The sequence below is a fragment of the Macaca thibetana genome, chromosome 7 (genome assembly GCF_024542745.1).
Source record: "Macaca thibetana thibetana isolate TM-01 chromosome 7, ASM2454274v1, whole genome shotgun sequence".
NCBI lineage: Eukaryota > Metazoa > Chordata > Mammalia > Primates > Cercopithecidae > Macaca > Macaca thibetana.
In genome coordinates this window covers 72,515,645-72,540,773 of record NC_065584.1, presented here as the reverse complement: position 1 = coordinate 72,540,773, position 25,129 = coordinate 72,515,645, and the positions used below count along the sequence as shown (strand labels likewise).

Sequence of the window (25,129 nt, the reverse complement as noted above, 5' to 3'; positions counted from 1 at the left end):
ACAGGCGCCTGCCACCACACCCAAGTAATTTTTGTATTTTTAGTAGCGATGGGGTTTCACCATGTTGGCTAGGCTGGTCTCGAACTCCTGACCTCATGATCCGCCCACCTCGGCCTCCCAAAGTGCTGGGACTATAGGTATGAGCCACTGCAACCTGCCTTGTGCTTATGTGTGTATATATATATATATATATATATTTTTTTTTTTTTTTTTTTTTTTTGAGGCAGAGTCTCGCTCTATCACCCAGGCTGGAGTGCAGTGGCACTATCTCGGCTCACTGCAAGCTCTGCCTCCTGGGTTCACGCCATTCTCCTGCCTCAGCCTCCCAAGTAGCTGGGACTACAGGCACCCACCACCACGCCTGGCTAATTTTTTGTATTTTTAGTAGAGACGGGGTTTCACCGTGTTAGCCAGAATGGTCTCGATCTCGTGACCTCGTGATCCACCCACCTTGGCCTCCCAAAGTGTTGGGATTACAGGCGTGAGCCACCGCACCCGGCCCCTGTGCTTATCTTTTAAAGTGTTCTTATATTTAGAAATGCATTCCAACATATTTACAGGTGAAATGATATATCTGGGATTTGTTTCAAAATAATCTGACAGAAGGAAGTGAATGGGTATATAGTTGAAATTAGATTGGCTGTGAGCTGATAATTATTGCAGCTGAGCGATGTGTACATGGCAGTTCATTATGCTATTCTGCCTGTTTTTGTTTATATTTAAAATTTTTATAATAAAATCCTTTTGTGTTTGTTTGTTTTTTGAGACTGAGTCTCACTCTGTCGCCCAGACTAGAGTGTAGTGGCACCATCTCAGCTCACTGCAACCTCCTCCTCCCAGGTTCAAGCAATTCTCCTGCCTCAGCCTCCCAAGTAACTGGGACTACAGGTGCTTGCCACCATACTCAGCTAAGTTTTTTGTATTTTTAGTAGGGACTGGATTCCACCATGTTGGCCAGGCTGGTCTCAAACTCCTGACCTCAAGTGATTTGCCTGCCTTGGCCTCCCAAAGTGCTGGCATTACAAGCGTTAGCCACCGTGTCTGGACTGATAAAATCTTTTATTGTTGTAAAATATATTTAATATAAAATTTACCATTTCAACCATTTTTCAGTATACAGTTCAGTGGCATTAACTACTTCATGTTGTTGTGCAACTATTGCCACCATTCATCTCCAGACTTTTGTCATCTTCCCAAACTGAAACTCTGTATCCCTTAAACAATAGCTCCTCATCCCCCCTCCCTGCTGCCCTGACAACCACCATTCTGTGCTATGTTTATGAATTTGAACTTTAGGTAACTTATGTAAGTGGAATCATTTGGTATTTGTCCTTTAGTGTCTGGCTTTTTTCACTTAGTTTTCAAGTTCATCCATGTTGTAGCCTGTATTAGAATTTCATTCCTGTTTAAGGCTGAATAATAATCTATTATATGTATATACCACATTTTATCGATCCATTCATCTTTCAGAAATTGACATTTGGGTTGCTTCCAAAACAGTTTTTAAGTTCTTTCCTGGAGGTATCCCATAATGAAGGTTCTTATAAATGAGGTATATTGATGATAGTTATCTTGCTGAGGAACAGACATAGAATGTTTAATTTCTGAAGACATCAGATTCCAAAGGCTTTTTCTGAACAACTACAATCCATACAACCTCAGGAAGTGCCATAGACTGCAGAGGAGGAGGTAAAAAGGTATAAGCACAGGGAAAGGAAGTTAACATTTGCTATTTAGGATTACTCAGCAAAGCTCTTGCTCTCATTGGCCTCTCTTACCTCCCAGGCAGATTTTCTGTTTCCGGAGCATCCCTACTCAGTTATTTCTAACCCATGTAGCCCTGCCAACTATATTTTTACCCTAAGCTCAGGAACTACTTTTCATCAGTTTTATGCCAAAAGTTAGTGTATCACATACAAGTTAAAAAAAAAAAAAAAAAATCTCATCTCCTCCTACTGGAGATAAGCCAAATTAGGGTAGAAGCCAAACCAGAAAAAGTTTAAACCAAAAATGAATCTAAAACGTGTTTGTTTGTTTGTTTGTTTGTTTTGTTTGTTTGAGACAGAGTCTCACCATGTTGCTCAGGCTGGTCTCGAACTCCTGGGTTCAAGACATCCTCCCATCTCGGCCTCTCAAAGCACTGGGATTACAGGCATGAGCCACCGCACCTGGCAAAATATGTTTTTATTCTTCTGATTTTTAGAGAATTATCCTTTATCATCTTGAGGAAAAACGATAGACAGAAAATTAAAATTTAACCCCGATAGTAATCAGAATAAAGAAAATGCAGTGGCAAAAGGAGACCATATTTCAAGGAAAAATTATTTTGTGAAAAGGAAAGGTGAAATAGTAGGAAATATTGGAAACAGAAACCCCAAATCATAAGAGAGAAAAAAAGAGTTTTAAGATGGTAAGTCTGACTTGAGTAAGCCTCCATCTTCCCATTCCAGAAGTCTGGGGCAAGTGTACTCCTTATCAGTAAGGGAAGGTATCACTAAGGAGGACCAGTGATGTCTTGTGTGGGATAGGGCAAGCAGGGGATGGGGACGGGGCAGAGTGATACCTTATTTTAGGTTAAGCTTGAGGTGTTGGTTACTCAGGAGGTATTAGTTCTGGGATCAGTTTGGAATTTTAGATATGCTCTAGAATGAATTGTATATTGTTTATTTTGTTCTGCTATGTGGTCCAGACTCCAGAATTTATCCTTCCACTTTTATCACACAGTTTTGATTACCATAGCTGTATAAGAAGGACTAAAAATGAGGTAAACTGATTTTTGTACTTCATTCTTTCTTTTCAAAATTGTTTGAGCTATTCTACTTCCTTTGTCTTTACTAGCTATAGCCTTCCAATTCATGAACCTGGATGGTGATATTGAGTTCTTCTATATGCTTGCTGATTTTCTGTCTAGTTGTTCTCTCAATTGTTGAGAGAGGAGTATTGAGGTCTCCAACTGTAGTTGTAGAGTTGGCTATTTCTCCTTTTGGTTCTGTCAGCTTTTGCTTTCACATATTTTGCAGCTCTGTTGTTTGGTACATACATTTAAGATTGCTATGTTTTCTTAGATTGACCCTCTTATCATTATATAACGTCTTTTGCGTCTCTGGTAATTTCTTCTGCCCTGAGGTATATCTTATTTAATATTAATGTAGCCACTCCAGCTTTCCTTTCATTGTTTGCATGCTATATAACTTTTTCCATCCTTCTACTTTCCACCAGTCTATATGTTTATATTTGAGGTGAGTGTTTTTTAGATAGCATATAGTTGGGTCATGTTTTTTAATCCACTCTGCCAGCCTCTGTCTTTTAATTGGTATATATAGACTTTTTATAGCTCATACTGTTATTCATATGTTAGGGCTTATACTTGCCGTTTATTTTTGTCTTCTGTGTTTTGTCTCTGTTTTACTTTTCCTCCCTTCCTATGGACTACTGAACTTTTTTAGAATTCCATTTTTATTTCTGTATAATGGCTTTTTAAAATCTATAGTGTTTTTTTCTGGGTGCTGTAATTCCAGCACTTTGGGAGGCTGAGGCAGGTGAATCATTTGAGGTCAGGAGTTCAAAACCAGCCTGGCCAACATGGTGAAAATCAGTCTTTACTAAAAATACAAAAAAAAATTAGCCAGGCATGGTGCCATGCTCCTGTAATCCCAGCTACTCGGGAGGTTGAGGCAGGAAAATTGCTTGAACCCGGGAGGCGGAAGTTGCAGTGAGCCGAGATCACACTACTGTACTGCAGTGTGGGGGACAGTGAGATTCTGTCTCAAAAAATAAATAAAATAAAATAAAATCTATAGTGTTTTTGAGTGTATCTTTTTGTATAGCATTTTTAGTGGTCACTGTAGGTGTTTGGGGGGTTTTTCGGTTTTTTGTGTGTTTTTATTTTGGTGGGGGTTTTTTCAGATAGGGCCTCACTCTGTTGCACAGGCTGGAGTGCAGTGGCGCTCTCATAGCTTATTGCAGCGTTATCTATTGGGCCCAAAGGATCCTCCCAGTTCAGCCTCCAGAGTAGCTGGGACTACAGGCACATACCACCATGCCCAACTAATGTTTTTTATTTTTGGTAGAGAAAAAATCTTGCTTTGTTTCCCAGGCTGGTCTCAAACTCCTGAACTCAAGCTGAGGCAGAAATTAAAGAAAGAAAGAAAAAATAAAATTAAAAAAAAGAGAGAAATAAGGTTTCCTATATTAGGCTGACTTGTCCCAGAGGCAGCAACAGGCACAGTCCAGACCCAAGAAAAGTCTTGATAATACTATCTAATGTGCCCTGAAGACTCTCCCAGTACTCCCTCAACGTAAGGAAGAGAAAAACAAATTTTCCTTTACCTTATAGTGTGAGTTTATAGACTCCTATTCTCTGTAACTAGTAACTTCAAGTATTCTGCTTTACCTAAACAGTACAGTGAAAGTCATGAGCCATCTAAGCAGGCCTGAGCTACAGCCACCTCGGTGCCATAGTGAATGTCATAGAATAAGCTAGTGCCTTGCCTAGCAAGGCACTAAGGCAAACCTAGATAACAGCCATCTAGGTTGCATAGCAACAGTCATGTGTAATCCTGAGTTATACACCTGTCACAGTTTGATTAACTCTCTTTGTTCTGCCTCTGTATTTTTGCTTTCACACCACCATAAGTTTGTTTCAGGCTAGCCCACCCCCTTTTTGAAGGGTATATAAAAGTCAAGTGCTGTCTTTGTTCTTAGCCCAGTTTTTTAGATGTTAAGTCTGCTAGGTCTGAGTGCACTCAATAAAGATCATCCTGCTTTACCCCGAAGTGTCTCTAGTCCTCCTGATTCCCACAACAAAGCAATCCACCCAACTTGGCCTCCCAAAGTGCTGGGTTACAGGTATGAACTACCACACCCAGCCAACTCTACTTGTTTTATACATACACAGACACACACACATACACAGCATCATAGTCTACTGATGTTATTTTTTTTTTTAACCAAGTTTTCTGAGTAAGACTGCCTCTTTCCTGGTCTTTTGGCTAAAGAGAACAAGCCTTTGTTGGTTTTTTTTTTTTGTCTGCACACATTGGCATTTCTAGGTTGACAGCTTCTTCAGCTCCAATTCTGGGATATATGTGGCAAAAAGAAAACCCAGGGAACTCACCACCATGTCAGTCCTTGTGTGCTGAGTTCTCCAGCCAGTTTGCCATTTTTCCCTCTACCTTTCCAAGTCTTATGTTCATTTTGTATATAATGTCCAAGGTTTTTAGTTGCACTTAGTAGGAGACATAGGGAGAAGTATATCTACTCACTCCATTTTCCCTCCTGGTTTCACTTTTGATCTAACGTAGAATCTTAAGTTGAATTTTTTGTATTTTTTTAAAAACTATTCCAAGTATACCTATGACACTGACCCAGCCCACTGGATCCAGCCTTGTAATTTACCCTAGAAGAAGTGGGTTCATGGCTGGACTGTCATGGAGTTTCAGGCCAGGGCTTTTATGCTGCACACTCATCTTTTTCCCCGTGTCTTTCATTTATTCTCCTTGTTTTCATTGTTTTCAGAGAGCTGCTTCTAGTAGAGACTTCTCAGCCACAAGATGGTTCCCCAGAGTAGTTCAAGATAGGCTTTTCTGTTCTTCCCTGGGCCCCAGTCTTTAATGTACTATTAGTAAACTCAAGACCATTTATCTAAACCAAGATACAGCTATGAAGACACAACTGTATTTATCTTTAAGCCATGTTTTCCCATTTGCCTGGAAACTTAAGCAATCAGTATCAGAAATAGTTTTTGTTTGAATTATTTAATAATTGTATTATTATTATTATTATTTAGAGACGGGGTCTTGTTGTGTTGCCCAGGCTGGTCTCGAACTCCTGGCCTCAAGCAGTCCTCCTGCCTCAGCCTCCCAAAGTGCTGGGATTACAGGCCTGAGCCACCAGACCCAGCCTATGTCTTTTGAGCTATTTGAATCTATGAATCAAAGTTTACTAGTATAGATGTTTGCTCTTTTATTACTAACCCAACTTTTAAAATAGCTTATAAGATTATGTTTAAACATACATAGAATAGCTTTCTTTGCTGTGTCTACTGAGAGAATGAAGACCATTCTCAGCAATCAGACTGTCTACATTCCAAAAAATGGTGACATTACTGTGAAGGGACACACAGTTATTGTGAAAGGCCCCAGAAGAACCCTGCAGAGGGACTTCAGTCACATCAGTGTAGATTCAATCTTCTTGGAAAGAAAAAAAAGAGGCTCCAGGTTGACAAATGGTGGGGAAACAGAAAGGAACTGGCTGCCGTTCAGACTATTTGTAGTCATGTACAGAACATGATCAAGGGTGTTAACACTGGGCTTCCATTATAAGGTGAGGTCTATGTATGCTTACTTCCCCATCAATGTCATTATCCAGGAGAATGGATCTCTTGTTGAAATCTGAAATTTCTTGGGTGAAAAATATGTCCTCAGGGTTTGGATGAGACCAGGTGTTGCTTGTTCAGTATCTCAAGCCCAGAAAGATGAATTAATCCTTGAAGGTAATGACATTGAGCTTGTTTCCAATTTAGAGGCTTTGATTAAGCAAGCCACAGCAGTTAAAAACAAGGATATAGGAAATTTTTGGATGGTATCTATGTCCCTGAAAAAGGAACCGTTCAGCCGGCTGATGAATAAGATCTAAGAGTAGTCCAGCTTCTGAAATAAGATGCCGGATGATTCCCGAGAGCTATTTGTGATATTTAAATGATGCAAAAGACCTATTGATTTGGAAAGAAAAATAAAATAAAATAAAATAAAAATAAAAAATAAATAGAACAGAAAGACTGGTAAATAGACATTGTCTTTGGGTAGTGAGCTGTGAGTCATTTGTTCTTTCATTTTTCAAGTTTTCAAATATGAGCTACTTTATGATGGATGAAAATGGATGTTGGGCATATTCTTCAGCTAATCAGAAAATATTTATTAATGAAAAAAATATATTTATGACCCATCCAATATGTGTAGAGCCAGCATATATGTTTTCTTAGTCTTGATAGTTACATAAGAAAATATTGGAGGCTGGGCACGGTGGCTCACGCCTATAATCCCAGCACTTTGGTAGGCCGAGGTGGGTGGATCACCTGAGGTCAGGAGTTTGAGACCAGCCTGGCCACATGGTGAAACTCCGTCTCTACTAAAAATACAAAAATTAGCCAGGTGTGGTGGTGGGTGCCTGTAATCCAAGGTACTCAGGAGGCTGAGGCAGGAGAATCACTTGAACCCAGGAGGCGGAGGTTGCAATGAGCTGAGATTGTGCTACTGCACTCCAGCCTGAGTGAGAGAGCAAGACTCTGTCTCAAAATAATTATAATAATATTGGGTACTCCGTTACTAAAGGCAGGAACTATGGCTTAAAATTCTGTAGCTGTGATACCTACCATATGCCTTACACATAGAGAGGTCTAGGAAATAACTGCCTGAGCACAGAAACCATTGTTCCTAGCTTTGAAGGAAAGAACTGTATTTTACTAGTTGTAAATCTTTGGGTTTGGTGTCCTCAAGGTTGAGTGTTTCAAGGTTGAGTGTTTCAAGTGTTTTAAGGTTGAGCTAACACTCAAGCAGGTTTAGCTCAACCTGCAAGTTGAGCTAAACTTGAATCTGAAGTGGGCAAGTTGTGTCCATTCTTTTTTTTTTAAGAGATGGTGTCTCACTCTGTTGCCAAGGAGTGCAGTGGTACAATTGTAGCTCACTGTAGCCTTGAACTCCTTCAAGCAATCCTCCTGCCTCAGCCTCTCATGTAGTCAGTACCACAGGTGCATGCCACCATGCCTGGCTAATTTTTATTTTATTTATTTATTCATTCATTCATTCATTCATTCATTCATTTGTTTGAGATGGAGTCTTGCTCTGTCACCCAGGCTGGAGTGCAGTGGTGCAATCTCAGCTCACGGCAACCTCCACCTCATGGGTTCAAGCAATTCTCCTGCCTCAGCCTCCACAGTAGCTGGGATTACAGACATGCATCACCATGCCCAGCTAATTTTTGTATTTGTAGTAGAGGTGGAGCCATGTTGGCCAGGCTGGTCTTAAACTCCTGACCTCAAGTGGTCCGCCCGCCTCGGCCTCCCAAAATGCTGGGATTACAGGTGAGAGCCACGGTGCCTGGCCTAATTTTTTTTTTTTTTTAAATAGAGACAAGGTCTTGCTGTGTTGACTAGGCTGGTCTAAAACTTCTTACCTCAAGCAGCCCTCCAGTCTCATCCTCCCACAGTGCTGAGATTACAGATGTGAGCTACCATACCCAGCCCATTCTATGTCTTAATTATAGAACTAATAATTAGGGATTAAAAAGCCAACTACTCCTTACTGAAATAAGATTAGCAATGGAGTGGACAAAAATTCAGTATCGGTCCAAAGCAATAAACAGTAATATTTTTAAAATTCAGCTGGCCAAGCACAGTGGCTCACGCCTGTAATCCCAACACTTTGGGAGGCCGAGGCAGGTGGATCACGAGGTCAGGAGTTCCAGACCAGCCTGGCCAATATGGTGAAACCCCATCTCTACTAAAAATACAAAAATTAGCCAGGCATGATGGCGCATGCCTGTAGTCCCAGCTACTCTGGAAGCTGAGGCAGAAGAACCCGGGAGGCGGAGGTTGCAGTGAAGTGAGATTGCGCCACTGCACTCCAGCCTGGGCGACAGAGCGAGACTTCGTCTCAAAAATTAAAAAATAAATAAATAAAAAATAAAAAAATTCAGCCCTTGCTAATTCATTATTAGATCATCAGAGTCTACATGTATATTGGATATAACAGGTACTAATGTAATATTTGATAACTGATTAAATAAATGAATTAATTTTATTTATTATAAGGCTTTAAATAATGTCCTGAAAATCTACAGAGGAGGAACTTATGAGTAAAGAGAAGCTAGACTAAAATAAATACCTCTTCCAACCAAGACCCAAGAAAATTAAGGATTTCTGCAAGACCTTTCAACTTGTGGTTTTTGTGGGCCCAGCAATTCTTATAAATTAAAGATCTTTTATATTTCTGATATATGATTATATAATACAAGTTACAGTTTTTTCAGCTTTTGTTTTACTTAGTAATATCCATTTATAGCTTAGTTTAATAGGTGGTACATAAAAGTAATTTATCTACTTTTCCTTATGAAAAATTGAGTATAGGCAAGCTCACCAAAGTACTAGATTTCTAAAAACCCAAGTCTAGCCGGGCGCGGTGGCTCAAGCCTGTAATCCCAGCACTTTGGGAGGCCGAGGCGGGCGGATCACGAGGTCAGGAGATCGACACCATCCTGGCTAACATGGTGAAACCCCGCCTCTACTAAAAATACAAAAAACTAGCCGGGCGAGGTGGCGGGCGCCTGTAGTCCCAGCTACTCGGGAGGCTGAGGCAGGAGAATGGCGTAAACCCGGGAGGCGGAGCTTGCAGTGAGCCGAGATCGCGCCACTGCACTCCAGCCTGGGTGACACAGCAAGACTCCGTCTCAAAAAAAAAAAAAAAACCCAAGTCTAGACCTTTGAGGAGTTCATGTGCACACAATGAAGTGGAGGCCTATGGGAAGTAGAGAGAATGGGGATAAAGTAACTGACTGGAAAGTAGGCTACAGGGTAGAAATCGACAGATCTTTTGTAGAAAAGGGAATTTCAATGAAAGGAGGCAGTATTAGCAATCAAGTCATAACATAGAAAAGTCACTGTCTAGTCTAATCATTTACAAACTTAAAAAGAAGTAGAAGCCTTTATTCAAATCAAAACTTATGCAGAATACCAATGTGATAAATATATAAAGGTTGAGCTGTTTGGGTTGAAACAAGGTTTGAAATGTATAGGAAATGAAATCCTAGGAAACAAAATCCCATCCCTCTTGAGCCTCTCTATCTCTATCCTAGTGGGCCCTAAAGAGCACAGTTTAAAACAACTGAACTAGGCTGGGTGCAGTGGCTCACACTTGTAATCCCAGTGCTTTGGGAGGCCAACACAGGAGAATTTATTGAGGCCAGAAGTTCAAGACCAGCCTGGGCAGCATAGTGAGATCCCATCTGTACCAAAAAAAAAAAAAAATTAGGCTGATTAGGCTGGGCATGGTGGCTCACGGCTGTAATCCCATCTCTTTGGGAGGCTCAGGCGGGTGGATCACCTGAGGTCAGGAGTTCGAGACCAGCCTCACCAACATTGTGAAACCCCGTCTCTACTAAAAATACAAAATTAGCTGGCCGTGGTGGTGCATGCCTGTAATCCCAGCTACTTGGGAGGCTGAGGCAGGAAAATTGCTTGAACCTGGGAGGCAGAGGCTGCAGTGAGCTGAGATCACGCCATTGTACTCCAGCCTGGGCAACAAAAGTGAAACTCTGTCTCAGAGAAAAAAAAAAAAAAGCCAGACGTGATGGCTCACATCTGTGGTCCCAACTACTCAGGAGACTGAAGTGGGAAGATTGCTTGAGCCCAGGAATTCAAGGCTGCAATGAGCTGTGATTGCACCTGTGCACTGCAGTCTGGACAACAGAGTGAGACCCTGTCACACACATACACAAAAAAGAAAAACCTCTCTGCAATGTAGCCTGACCAATAGGTAGATGTTAGACATTAATGTGTAATAGGGAAGCATTTTCCTCAGGCTTTCAAAGATGGGAAATTATTATGGATTGTTTTCTTACCCCTTACCAGAAAATAGTGCTTTACCATTGAGGTGACCTGCTGGAAAAAATCACTCCACTAATTTTAGAGTCTTCACTTGACCTTTTGGGGTTCTGGCTTTGTGTTTTTTAGCTCTTGAATGTCGTCTCTCAACTAGCCAAACAGAATCTGCGACTGCTGGTCCTAGGCCGAAAGCACATGTTAAGACCGAGTTTCCAGTGGAGAAAGGATGAGATGGCAGAGGTGCAAAAGCAAGCCAGCTGTTTTTTTGCTGATAACATGTAAGTGTTGGGGGTAATAGGTGAATTATACAGTGCTCCAGACATCTGCTTATTAGTTACCTACTTTAAAACCTATTTTTTAAATGCATGTGTATATGTATACTCACCCTCATTTAAAAAAAAAAAAGATTTGAGACAACTTACAAAACTAGTTTCTTCTAAAAAAAAAAAAAAACACTACAGTTTCTATGGCAGGATAAACTTAAACAGATGAGGAAATCAGGGTAAAGGAGAAGTGGGGAGAAGATAAGTCAGGAGTGAGATTAGTACACCAAATACATGCCATAAGATCCTAAGTAGATCATTTAGCAAATACTTGACCAACAGGAGCACTTTCTATGTTCTTGGAGAAAGAGCAGTACCCTCTTAGAATTTACAATAAACAGATAAATAAACAGGTAATGTCATTCCAGGCAGTGATTAGTACTATGGGGACAATAAAGCAAGGTAGATAGAGTTTAGGTAAGGGATAGTTCAGAGGGTTGTGAATGGGGTGGTCAAGAACAGCCTTTCTGAGGGGCAAATTTGATGAGGAGTGAGTTATTTGAGAAAGGGGGAGAGATGGTGGGAAGAACATCCCAAATAACATGAAATATTTAAAAAGCCCTGAGGCAGGCCGGGCTCACACCTGTAATCCCAACACTTTGGGAGGCCGAGGCAGGCGGATCATGAGGTCAGGAGATCGAGACCATCCTGGCTAACATGGTGAAACCCTGTCTCTACTAAAAATACAAAACATTAACTGGGCGTGGTGGCGGGTGCCTGTAGTCCCAGATGCTGAGGAGGCTGAGGCAGGAGAATGGCATGAACTCGGGAGGCGGAGCTTGCAGTGAGCCGAGATCGCGCCACTGCACTCCAGCCTGGGTAACAGTGCGAGACTCCATCTCAAAAAAAAAAAAAAAAAGAGCCCTGAGGCAGGCGTAAGCTTGGCATGTGTTTGAGGAAAGCAAGAAGGCCAGTTGGGCTATAATAGCAAGAGGGAAAGTAATAAGTTCTGAGATTAGAGAGAAGGCAGAGACCCCAATACGGAGGAACTTACAGATCCTGGTAGACAAGCAGGAGGCCTAGATTTTATGCTAAATGTAAGGAGAAAATTACTGTTGAGCTGCAGCTTCCCAGGAAGCCAAAGGAACATGGTAAACATGGTCAGTAACAAAACCTACAGTAAGCCAGCCACGGTGGCTCATGCCTATAATCACAGCACTTTGGGAAGCCAAGGCAGGCAGATCACTCAAGATCAGGAGTTCGAGACCAGCCTGGCCAACATAGCAAACCCCATCTCTACTAAAAATACAATTAGGCCGGGCGCGGTGGCTCAAGCCTGTAATCCCAGCACTTTGGGAGGCCGAGACGGGCGGATCACGAGGTCAGAAGATCGAGACCATCCTGGCTAATACGGTGAAACCCTGTCTCTACTAAAAAATGCAAAAAACTAGCCAGGCGAGGTGGCGGGCGCCTGTAGTCCCAGCTACTCGGGAGGCTGAGGCAGGAGAATGGCGTGAACCCGGGAGGCGGAGCTTGCAGTGAGCTGAGATCCGGCCACTGCACTCCAGCCTGGGCGACAGAGCGAGACTCTGTCTCAAAAATAAAATAAAATAAAATAAAATAAAATAAAATAAATAAAAATACAATTAGCCGGGTGTGGTGGCACACGCATGTAGTTCCAGCCACTTGGGAGGCTGAGACAGCAGAATCACTTGAGCCTGGAAAGCAGAGGTTGCAGTGAGCTGAGATCGTGCCACTGCACTCCAGCTTGGGTTACAGAGTGAGACAGTCTCAAAAAAAAAAAAAAAAAAAAAAAAACCACCAACCTACAGTCGCTATAAAGTAAGGAAAAAGATAGCTAATTAGGAGGACCACAGATCCGCAACAGCACACGTGAACTCAGTGCACTCTTGTGCATTGAGGTTTTCGTATTGTTTATGCTAACACAACTTTATTTCCAACTTTGCTTAGATAATGAATGTATATGCCTCAGCCCCAAATCTAGGTTTCATAGTCTGAATGTGATAACTTCAAGATTTGTCAGTATTCTCCAAATCATTTATTTTATTTTATTGAGACGGAGTCCTGCTCTGTCACCCAGGCTGGAGTAGTACAGTGGCACAATCTTGACTCACTGCAACCTCTGCCTCCCGGATTCAAGCAATTCTCCTGCCTCAGCCTCCCAAGTAGCTGGGATTACAGGCACCCGCCACCATGCCCAGCTAATTTTTTTATTTTTAGTAGCGATGGAGTTTCACCATGTTGGCCAGGCTGGTCTCGAACTCCTGACCTCGTGATCCGCCTGCCTCTCAGCCTCCCAAAGTGCTAGGATTACAGGCATGAGCCACCTCGCCTGGCCCCCAAATCATTTATTATTTAAAAAGTGCAATGGTTCTCAATGCATAAAGCAAGGGAGAAGCAAACCTCTCATCCAGTTCCCAAACCACATACCTTCTTTTTTTAGCTGGAAGATGGTGCTTCCATTTCTCCAAGAGCAGAAGACCTAATGGCAACATTGGGTAGACAGTAAGATTGCAGGCTTGGGAATTAGTTTACCCAGGTTGAGATCATGGCCCTGCCACTCCATGTTTGGGAAAAGTGTTTCCTTTCTCTCTGTCTTCTTTATCTCCTGTGTAACCTTTATGGGGTTGTTTTAAGGATTAAATAAGATAATACCTGTAAATAACTCATGTAAAACTCTTGGCACAGCACCAAGTACATGAAAACCATTTATTTATGTTAGTTGCTGTCATGATCATTATTGTTTTCCTTATATGGAAGAATTAGATAAATTTGAAGCGTTATGACCAAGAAACCTGTCGGAAAGTGGTCTCACTGCTTGGTTTGGGGTCTGTATTTGTTGCATCAGCTGAAGTTCCAAACTCAGTTGTAACGATCAATTCACTTACCTTCTGTGGCTTTGGATTTGAATATTTAAATGTTTATCACTAAATCTGTTTTCCACTAATGTACTAAAGAAGCTTTTCAAACATACACTAGAGAGAATAGTGTAGTGAATAGTGAGTCCCCATGTAACTGTCACCCAGCTCCAACAATTACCATCATTTTGCTAATTTTGTTCTATAAACCGCACACTTTTTTTCTTTTTCTTTTTTTCCTGGAGAGTTATAAGGCAGATTTCGTCATTTTATCATTTCACTTGAAATACTTCAGGATAAAGAAAACTTTAAATCGTCCTATTTAGGGTCATTTGAATCAAGGCATAGGGCATATCACAAGTTGCAGTCTGAATCTCCTAAAGCAAGGCCGTTACTGCCATTTTTAGAGCACATTTATTAAAATGATAAGTGCTAAGGTTGATGGTCTGTTGGAGGCTTTGAGTCACTGGCTCTTACCAAAGAAGATGTTTTGGGGTGCTGATCCAGGTGACTGTCTAGAAGCTGCTCTGAAATACCAGTTCAGCTTCAGGGGCAGCCAGTTATTTGGTGGCTTGCAAGAAAGTCTCATCCTGCCCTAGTAGTATATTGGGTGTTTCTTGAATTTGGGTGAAGAGAGAGGGAAAAGGTGTGCTCTGTGATAGATAAGGCAAATACGAAAAATGCCCAAAGAGAAGCAACTTTTAAGTGTGAGGAGAGCACTGTTAGAATTCATCGTTCTAGTGGAAGAGTCCAGTAAGCTGTGAGAATCCCAGGCATAGCATTCCATTCCCCTCAGCTTTCCATCTGTGTTCTAGATGGTATTGCTTACCAGCTAAGGACTTTCAGGTAGTTCTTAAGTATTACTAGGATCATGCTGGTCAAGAATTCAGAGGCACCTCCAAGGAAAGTAAGTAAAAAGTGTAGCGAAAAAATGCTGTCTTCTGCCTCTTCAGCTGTGCTTGATTGTGTCCTTTCTTATGCCTGGTTCAGCTCGAAGGATGATCCATTCCTTCTGTATGCCACACTGCACTCTGGGAATCACTGCAGGTTTATCACAAAAGACCTGATGCGGGACCACAAGGCCTGTCTGCCTGATGCCAAGACCCAACGCTTGTTTTTTAAGTGGCAGCAGGGACATCAGCTGGCAATTATAAATGGGTTTCCAGGATCAAAACTGACCTTTCAGGTAATGGTATCTGTTCTCTATGTAATATTAACAGAGTCAAGTATACAGTAAGAATGTGGCATAGAAAAAGAGTGTCACATCTAATTGAAAGTTCTAAATGCTTTATTTTTCTCAGTTTTAGGTTAGTATTTATTACTAGCCAGTTCCTAGAAAGAGTCTGCTAAAGGTTTCATAGGCCAACCTCAAATTAATTAAAACATTTAGGGGCCGGGCACGGTGGCTCACGCCTGTAATCCCAGCACTTTGGGAGGCCAAGGTAGGCAAATCACAAGGTCAGGAGATCGAGACCATCCTGGCTAACAAGGTGAAACCCCGTCTCTACCAAAAATACAAAAAAAAAAAAAAAAAAAAAAAAAAATTAGCCAGGTGTGTTGGTGTGTGCCTGTAGTCCCAGCTACTCAGGAGGCTGAGGCAGGAGAATGGTGTGAACCCTGGAGGCAGAGCTTGCAGTAAGCCGAGATCACGCCACTGCACTCCAGCCTGGGCAACAGAGCAAGACGCTGTCTCAAAAACAAAAACCAAAAAACATTTAGGATATCACCAATTTTGACTTCAATTAATTATGTCATAAATTATGACCTTTTTTTTTTTTTTGGAGATGTAGTCTCGCTCTGTCGCCCAGGCTGAAGTACAGTGGCACAATCTCGGCTCACTACAGCCTCCGCCTCCTGGGTTCAAGCGATTCTCCTGCCTTAGCCTCTGGAGTAGCTGGGACTACAGGCACGTGCCACCACGCCCAGCTCATTTTTGTATTTTTAGTAGAGATGGGGTTTCACCATGTTGGTCAGGCTGGTCTTGAACTTCTGACCTCATAATCTGCCCACCTCGGCCTCCCGAAGTGCTGGGATTACAGGTGTGAACCGCCGTACCCTGCCATAAATTGTGACTTCTTATATACGTTTTTTATTTTTGTTTATTTGCAATAGCTCAAATTCCTTATTTCTTAGTTTGTTATACTTTTAAGTAATTTGTTTTCCCTGTTTAATTCATTTCTATGACACAGTCTCAATTGAATTCTCGTTTGATTCTAGTTAAGATATCTATAATATAAGGACATATCTTGTGTGAAAGCAAAGGTAGAGAATCCAAAGTGAGTTATTACAGAAAAGTACACTGGCCCGTGGTATAATAAATAAGGTTCAATGATCAGAAAATATTGGCCAGGCGTGATGGCTCACGCCAGTAATCTCAGCACTTTGGGAGGCCAAGGTGGGTGGATCACTTGAGGTCAGGAGTTGAAGACAAGCCTTGCCAACATAGCGAAACCTCATCTCTACTAAAAATACAAAAATTAGCCAGGCGTGGTGGTGTGTGCCTGTAATCCCAGCTACACAGGAGGCTGAGGTACAAGAATCGCTTGAACCTGGGAGGTGAAGGTTTCAGTGAACTGAGATTGTGCTACTGCACTCCAGCCTGGGTGACAGAGCAAGACTCCGTCTCAAAAAAAAAAAAGGGGAGTGGGGAGATGTTGGTCAAAGGAAAAAAAATTTCAGTTAGATAAGAGGAATAAGTTCCATGATGACTGTAGTTAATAATTAATAACAATGTATTGTATCCTTGAAAATTGCTAAGAGTAGATTTTAAGTGTTCTCACCACAAAAATTGTAAATATATAAGGTAATGCTCATGTTAATTAGCTCAATTTAGCTATTCTACAATGTATGCATATTTCAAAAACATGCTGTACATGATAAATGTATATAATTGTTATTCATCAATTTAAAAATAAGTAAGAATGGCTGGGTGTAGTGGCTCACTTGTGTAATCCCAGCACTTTGGGAGGCCCAAAGCAGGAAGATTGCCTGAGCCTAGGAGTTTAAGACTAGCCTGGGCAACATGGTAAGACCCTGTCTCTATAAAAGTAAATAAATAAGAATATCCAAAACAATAGATTTGTGGTAAATATGGTATCAAATGATACCATAGTGATTCAAGATATAGTTGAAGAACTATTAATTCTTAAGTATAATAAAGGTATACAGATATTGATCTTACATTTATAAAATAAGACCTTATTTCTTAGAGATACATACTGAAGTATTACAGAAGAAATTACATATCTGAGGTGGGGGGGGGCACCGTATGGATGAAATAAGACTAGAGATGAATTGATAATGGCCGAACCTAGGTGATGAGTACATGGGAGTTCATGATACCATTTCTCTACTTTTGTGTGCAGTTGTTCCTTGGTATCCATGAGGAATTGGTCTCAGGACCTCTCACAGATACTAAAATCCTCAAATGCTTAAGTCCCTTATATAAAATGGCATAGTATTTGCATATAACCTACACACATCCTCCTGTATACTTTGAGTCATCTAGATTATTTATAATACCTAATACAATGTAAATGCTATATAAATAGTTGTTTCTGTATTGTTTAGGGAAGAAGAAAAATGCCAAGAAGAAAAAAAGTCTGTACATGTTCAGTTTTTTGTTGTTGTTGTTGTTGTTTTCAAATATTTTCAGTCCGTGGTGGTTTGCCAGGGATACAAAGCCTGCAGTTATGGAAGGCTGACTGTATTTGAAATTTTTCACTCACACACACAAAACTGATAGAGCCAACAAAAGAACATCTGTCTTACATAAATGTAATACTTCTATAGAGAGTCTTTAGACGTAAAAATGAGACCCCTCAAAAAAAGAAACTCCTAATGCTAGGGCTCATCTTCACAGAGTTAGCTGCCCTTTGAAAATCCATCATTAAGTGAGATAATCCATTATTAATACTCTTCTGAAGCAAACTTGAGAAGTGTCAGAAAGGGAAATGGCCAGGTAGCCCTTTAGTGTTGTTCTCAATGTTTTGTTCTCTTTTTAATTCAACAGCATATTCTCAGCTATGACACAGTGGTGCAAACAACTGGAGACTCGTGGCACATACCATATGATGAAGACGTGGTAGAAAGATATTCCTATGAAGTACCAACCAAATGGCTTTGCCTCCACCAAAAGACATAGAGACTCTTACCTCTATGCTAAGTTTGTGTTTGGGTACCCCCTGGGTTGGCATCAGAGGCTCTTGAATTGGTGTTTGTTTAGAGCATTGCCTCTATCCTGAGGATAAAATGATTCTATTAACAGTGTTGACGTTGATTTTTTAATGAAATGAGATAAAATATCTTTTCATAACCAGCTGCATTTTTTTTCCCTAACATTTGTTTTTGGAGGCTTATCAAGAGTTGGAGAACTCAGTGTAGAGCAAAACCTACATTTCTCCTACTGGGCCAGCTATTCCACTTAGCTTGGGTGACAAGTAGTGCTTTTGTTATCCATTTTTTGCTACTTCTGACCTTGCCTTCCAGGCCTACCAATAGCAGAACCAATCCATCTGTCCCTGAGAAACTCATGTTGTTTCAAATCCCTTCTCCCTCTTCTGACATAGTCTCATTCTCTATATGTTATGCCCTATCCACATGGAATCATTTATCGTCCTCTGTAAGAAACTGGCCAAGATACTAAGGCTTACTATTAATAGCAATTTTTAATTACTTATCATCCAATTATTTGGATTGGAGAAGAGGGGGCATTCACTCCTCTTTTTCTTATTTTTTTTGGAAAAAGAGTCTCACCTAACTGTGTCACCAGGGCTGGAGTGCAGTGATGCGATCACAGCTCACTGCAGCCTCAAACTCCCAGGCTCAAGCAATCTTCCTACCTCAGCCCTCCTGAGTAATTGGGACTACAGGCATGTACCACCAGGCTTGGCTAATTTTTACATACTGTATTCAATAGTCAAGAACAGGCAAAAACTACTCTATTATGATAAAAATCAGAATAGTAATTGCCTGAGGAAAGGGATATGAAATAACTTTCTCGGGGTGATGGAAAGTTTCTTATATTGATTTGGGTAATAGTAACATAGCTACATGTATATATTAGTTAAAATTCTTCACAGTAAATATTTTAAATTGATACATTTACATTTATGACAATATACCTCAAAAAAAGTAAGTTAGGGTAAAAAAAGGTAATTATTTACATGAAATAAACAATGACCTCATTTACATCAAACCGTATACATGTGTACATTTAGGGTATGTATTATGTACAGAGAAACAATTCAGGAAAATCCAAGGAGGGGACATTTTATCTTCTTACCCATTTACTGAATGCAACATTACTGCACACCAAGACAAAAGAGCTCTCCAGGAAAACATTGGATATATTGAGAGTGTTAAAAGATACTGAGAAAGCCCTAATAAATTCAGTCTGTTTATTTTCCAAGTTTCATAAACTACATACTTAGAAAACTGTGCTTTCAGTGAGCTAAACTTCTTTTTTAAGGAACTATCATAGTTTTAAGAAAAACATTTTAAGAAGACAAAAAGTATTTATTAAGCCCATCTAAAAACTAATGCAAATTTCAAAAAAAGGAGCACATAGAGATAGAGGAGGAGGCCAACGTGGTGCCTCACACCTGTTAATTCCAGCACTTTGGGAGGCCAAGACAGGAGGATCACTTTAGGCCCAGAGTTGGAGACCAGCCTGGGCAACATAGGAAGACCCTGTCTCTTTAAAAAAAAAAAAAAAAGATGGGAGAAGCTACAAGAAGAAACCTAGAACTTTAGAGCAGGAGTAAACCTTAGAGCATGTAAAGTCTATTTTGGAGATAAGGAACAGACCCAGAAAGATGACCTGGCTTCCCTGAGTCCCACGGCTAGTTAGTACAGACATTTCAGCCATAACCCACCTCTTCTAATTCCCAAATACTCTTTCTTCTACTGGCACATAGAGATGGGGGAGGAGTCAGCACTTTGGGAGGCTAAATGAGAGAATTGCTTGAAGCCAGGAGTTGGAGACCAGCCTAGGCAACATAGGGAGAGCCGTGACGACAAAAAATGTAAAGATTAGCTGGGCATGGTAGCCCATGCCTATGGTCCCAGCTACTCAGGAGATTGAGGTGGGAGGATCACTTGAGCCCCAGAGGTCAAGGCTGCAGTGAGCTATGATCATGCTACTACACTCCAGCCTGGGTGACAGAGCGAGACCCTGTCTCAAAGGGAGGGAGGTAAGAATGAGAGGAAGGAACAGGGGAGTACGTCTTTTAAGGGCCCAAGTATCCTGAATGGCTCACCAGTATAGAACATTGTGGTAGAGAAATTACATTTTAAAACAACTCTAATACCATTTAGAAACAAAACCCTAACTTCTGCTTGAGATAAACTGAGGTACATCGGTCCCTTGTCCAGGAGTGGGGAACCAGTGTAGGGTTGCTCAGAGTAAGTTATGCTGCCACAGTGACCTTGAGGAGTGCAGGGATTCCCTGAAGGAAGCCCTGGAACCAGACACTTAGGCTGCCCATTTGTGTTCTGATCATTTGAGTGAAAAAAAAAGCTACCTGTCAAGCAAGTTCCTGGACACCACGAGAAGAAATTACTTTAAAAGCTGTACTCTTAAATTGTTAGTATCTTTAAAATCAGTTGTGAACAATGAAGGATTTGAAAGAGCATTGACTTTGCCACTTAAAAGTATTTCTAAAATACTTTGTGCTTCCCCCTGGCATTCTGAATTTATACTCTTTTCCTCCTGCTGTTCTCAGACCCAGTGAAAAGAAAATCTCAAGGGAGAAGGCTGAGTTTATTCTCTCAGGGCTCTGTTGGGACTACCTCATCTGAGGTGGCTTGTTCTTCATATGCAATTAATTTTCTCCTCAAGTCTGTACTTAAATATAATTACTGCTTCCTTGGTCCTCTAGCAGATTTCTCACCGTTTTGTTTTTGTTTTGAGACAGAGTCTTGATCTTTTATCTAGGCTGGAGTGCAACGGTATGATCTCGGTTCACTGCAACTTCTGCCTCCCGGGTTCAAGCAATTCTCATGCCTCTGCCTCTCGGGCAGCTGGAATTACAGGCACGCGCCATGACGCCCGGCTGATTTTTCCTTTTTTAGTAGAGACAGGGTTTCACCATGTTGCCCTGGTTGCTCTCAAACTCTTGGCCTCAGGTGATCCACCCACCTCAGCCTCCCAAAGTGCTGGTATTACAGGCATGAGCCACCCGGCACAGCCTGAAATGAGGCATCTCTATAGTCCAGCAGCCCTACAGGAGGCAGGAGGGGAGCAAGAATAAGAAAGGAAATTTGTAGAAGGCACTTAGGAGTGAGCAGAAAGGATATAGGACCAGCTTTTACCTGCGCAGTCCTGGCCAGTGACAAGCAGTCTGCTTAAGTCTATGCTAAATAAACAAAGGAAGTTCCATTTAGAGCTCTACATAGAGGAAGCCATAGAAAATAACAGGATGAAAATACCAGAGACAGGAACACAGATGAATAAATGTAATAAAATTTGAGAAATAATCTTTAATTTTCTTTCATCATCTCCATTTATACTTTTTCGTGATTTCCTGACATTCTGTCTCCCCAAGTTTAGTTTTTTGTTTTTGGTTTTTTTGTTTTGTTTTGTTTTGTTTCATTTTTTGCCATTATTTGATCTGACGAGTGCTTCCAGAGGCTCTACTACATACACAACTTGCTTTTAAGTGGTAATTGAAGTAAACAGGAAGACAATTATCTAGTCACTGATGGCAGCTAAAAATAGTTTGTTTTGCTACCAGAGTGCCCTCAGAAGTATACTCCTATCTAATGGATTGAGTTATTATGATAATCGTGATAATTTGTTATAAATAGCAGTAACATGGGAAGGTTTTTTTTGGTAACTTCTGACAAGAAATTTGATGTAGAGAGTTAATATCGAGCACATTAAAATGACTACCCCACTCATCTCTTCAGTGCTAAAAGCCAGCCCAAGAAGCAAATACTTAAGAAATCATTAGTAGGGGCTTTAATTTTGAATATGTTAAACATTAATTCATTTTAATGAGACCAGATCAGGTTGCCTCATCACTCTCAGATAGACTAGAACATTATATAGATAACAATTTCAGTTCACATCTAAATAGTTAAAGTCTACTATTAAAAGAGATTTCCTGGCCAGGCGCGGTGACTCATGTCTGTAATCCCAGCACTTTGGAAGGCCGAGGCAGGCGGATCACCTGAGGTCAAGACATTGAGACCATCCTGGCCAATACGATGAAACCCCGCCTCTACTAAAAATACAAAAATTAGCTGAGCGTGGTGGTGTGCACCTGTAGTTCCAGCTACTCAGGAGGCTGAGGCAGGAGAATTGCTTGAACCCGGGAGGCGGAGGTTGTAGTGAGCTGAGATTGCACCACTGTACTCCAGCCTGATGACAGAGCAAGACTCCATCTCAAAAATAAATAAATAAATAAATAAATAAAAGAGGTTTCTTGTGCTTTCTATGACTGCATCAGAACAGAGAATGTCAGTATCCAATAGGATACCAATGGAATTCCCTGACAATTCCATCCATGTGGCCCTGCTGGAGCAGGGTAGTGTCCTAAGCTGGGAGAATGGGATGGAGCCTCCACCTCGTGAAGTAGCTTCCTTTGGAGGTGGCTATGGCAGGTCTTCGGAGAGGTAAGTCCCTCACCCAGACTTGTTGCTTAGGTGTACTTATATTACTGATTCTTTGAAAATAAATCATTCTTATATTTTATTCCTCTTTTCAATGACCTTGCTCTAGAATCCAAACCTGCTTTTTTTTCTGTCCTGTGTTCCATGACTGGACAGTCTATTGCTATTAAGTTGTTATACGTATATATTTTTTATACATATATACTCATTTTTTATTTTTCTATACATGTATACTTATTCTCTATGAACTCTTTCGTAACATGTTTTTTTTCACCTGACAGAAAATGAAAAATTTTCCCCGTTATTATAGTCACTTCATCCTCATGTATTCTTTTTGTGTGTTTGTGTGAGATGGAGTTTTGCTCTTGTTGCCCAGGCTGGAGTGCAATGGCGTGATCTCGGCTCACTGCAACCTCTGCCTCCCTGGTTCAAGCAATTCTTCTGCGTCAGCCTCCCGAGTAGCTGGGATTACAGGCATGCGCCACTATGCTCAGCTAATTTTGTATTTTTAGTAGAGACAGAGTTTCTCCATGTTGGTCAGGCTAGTCTCGAACTCCAGACCTCAGGTGATCCGCCCACCTCAGCCTCCCAAAGTGCTGGGATTACAGGTGTGAGCCACCGCACTCAGCCTCATGTATTCTAATAATTAATAATGTAAATTCATAAAAAGGGGCAGCCACCTTAAACTAGAGCATTGCTGGACACCATCAAATACTACTTGCATAGCTGTATACTCACAAATTTCTACTCAAGGCTTGCTTTATTCAGAAGGAAATCTGTATTCACAGAAGCTGAACCCTGATAATAGCTATTGGCTCAAATTAAGGGTCACGTCCTTTGGCACTTAGTGCTATTCTGGTAGGAGTGGTCAAATCCTTGATGTAATGGGTCTTTTCTAATTCAGGCCCTCTGATCTCCAACTCCTAAAAAAGTAAACTCTGGTCAGACCGTGTTTTTGAAGAGAACATCTAAGGAACAATTGCTGCTTTACACAGATAAAGAACTTTTTATTTTTTAAAGCAAATCATGTAACTCTTCGTTCATCAACACACCAAGGGAAGTTTATGTGAGGAAATCAGTATTGATTAGTTTGTACGTTATACATGTTATAAGAATGTACTTTTCGGCCTGGCATGGTGGCTCACTCCTGTAATCCCAGCCTTTTGGGAGGCCGAGGCAGGTGGATCACCTGAGGTCAGGAGTTCGAGGCCAGGCTGGCCAACATGGCAAAACCCCGTCTCTACTAAAAATACAGAAAAAAAAAAAATGTGCTTTTCTTCCACTCCCACTACCAGTATCACCAGAGATTCCAACTCCATCCACATTTTGGTCTCATTGTTTCTTTTCTTTTTTCTTTTTTTTTTTTTTCTTGAGTTGGAGTCTCACTCTGTCACCTAGGCTGGGGTGCAGTGGTGTGATCTCAGCTCACTGCAACCTCTGTCTCCCGGATTCAAGTGATTCTTATGCCTCAGCCTCCCGAGTAGCTGGGATTACAGGCACGCACCACCATGCCCAGCTAATTTTTGTATTTTTAGTAGAGAGAGGATTTCATCATGTTGGCCAAGCTGGTCTTGAACTCCTGACCTCGAGTGATCAGCCCACCTTGGCCTCCCAAAGTGCTGGGATTACAGGCATTAGCCACCACACCCAGCCTGATCTCATTGTTTCTTAACTCCAGTCTCATGATTTGTTGTTGTTGTTTGTTCTAGAAATGGGGTCTCACTGTGTTGCTCGGGCTGCAGTGCAGTAGCTATTCACAGGTGTGGTCAGAGCTCACTGCAGCCTCAAACTCCTGGGCTCAAGCGATCCTCCTGCCTCAGCCTCCCAAGTAGCCGGGATTACAGGCACGCACAACCACGCTTAACTGATTTTGTGATTTTTGGCTCCCTATGAGATGGCCAACCTTTTTGATTAGTTTCAGGATTGTAAACTTTCAAGTTCCTCATTTTGTCCACAGCCTCCTTACCTGCCCCACTCCTTTAACCCAACCACCATTGGGTTAAATTCCCATTGACCTGTTCTTGGACATATCCCTTTCTCACCTAGGAAGCCTCTATTGCCCTTTCTCATCTGACTTTGCTTGCCTTTCTCCCTACCCTGCCTGTCAAAGCATTAATGAGAGTGATGGCTTCAATAGCAATGCAAATTCTTTCATACTTTTTACCTCCTTTGATCATCTTTTCAATTCTAAACCTTATTTTGAGTAACCACAGACCATTCCACATTCTCCACTCCTATATACCATAGTATTGCTAGAAAAGTCATGAAATTCCCATTAATTTCCTGAAGGAGCTCTCCCAACCTTTGCAGTCTTAACTCTGCAAAAGTAAGTTGCAAGCAGCTAATCTCCTGGAGCGTTCATTTCCTTTTCTGTTAAGTGGGGAAGATGGGCCATCACAGTGCTTCTCAAATTGAATGGGCATAGAATCACCTGGGGATCCCACTCAAAATGGCAGTTCTGATTCAGATCTGACATACCTCGTGATGCCAGTGCTGCAGACTATAATTTGAGAAGTAAGGGCCTCAATGAGCTCCACAATTATATAAACAATAGTAATAAAACGACACCCGTGAGCCCAAGTCCTGAGTCAGTCTCATCATTCTCAGGCTCAGCAGACTTAACCAGAAACTAAAAGCCATCTGTTACGAACCTCTTCATCAATGTTTGCCTTTTCCAATAATTTTCCTCTCCTGAATCTTTTCTCCCTTTTCTTTCCTAGATTACTTTAAAAAGAAAAAAAAAATTTTTTTAATTATAAAATAGAGACAGGATC

The 25,129-nt window shown here is 41.2% G+C and overlaps 2 protein-coding genes and 1 pseudogene across 4 annotated transcripts in view; all 3 read left to right on the top strand.

The window, feature by feature from the left end:
- The window catches only part of PRORP (protein only RNase P catalytic subunit), a 149,370-nt gene extending 130,986 nt beyond the window's left edge, over window positions 1–18,384 (top strand). For all 3 annotated transcript variants that reach the window (XM_050798100.1, XM_050798101.1, XM_050798102.1), the window contains 3 exons: window positions 10,727–10,875; window positions 14,730–14,925; window positions 17,752–18,384. In XM_050798100.1, coding sequence (XP_050654057.1) covers window positions 10,727–10,875; window positions 14,730–14,925; window positions 17,752–17,883 — 477 coding nt within the window. In that variant the 3' untranslated portion in view covers window positions 17,884–18,384. The remainder of the gene's footprint in view (window positions 1–10,726; window positions 10,876–14,729; window positions 14,926–17,751) is intronic.
- The window catches only part of PSMA6 (proteasome 20S subunit alpha 6), a 205,501-nt gene that overhangs the window by 141,799 nt on the left and 38,573 nt on the right, over window positions 1–25,129 (top strand). The window lies entirely within an intron of this gene.
- LOC126959177 (60S ribosomal protein L9-like) lies at window positions 5,826–9,006 on the top strand (annotated as a pseudogene).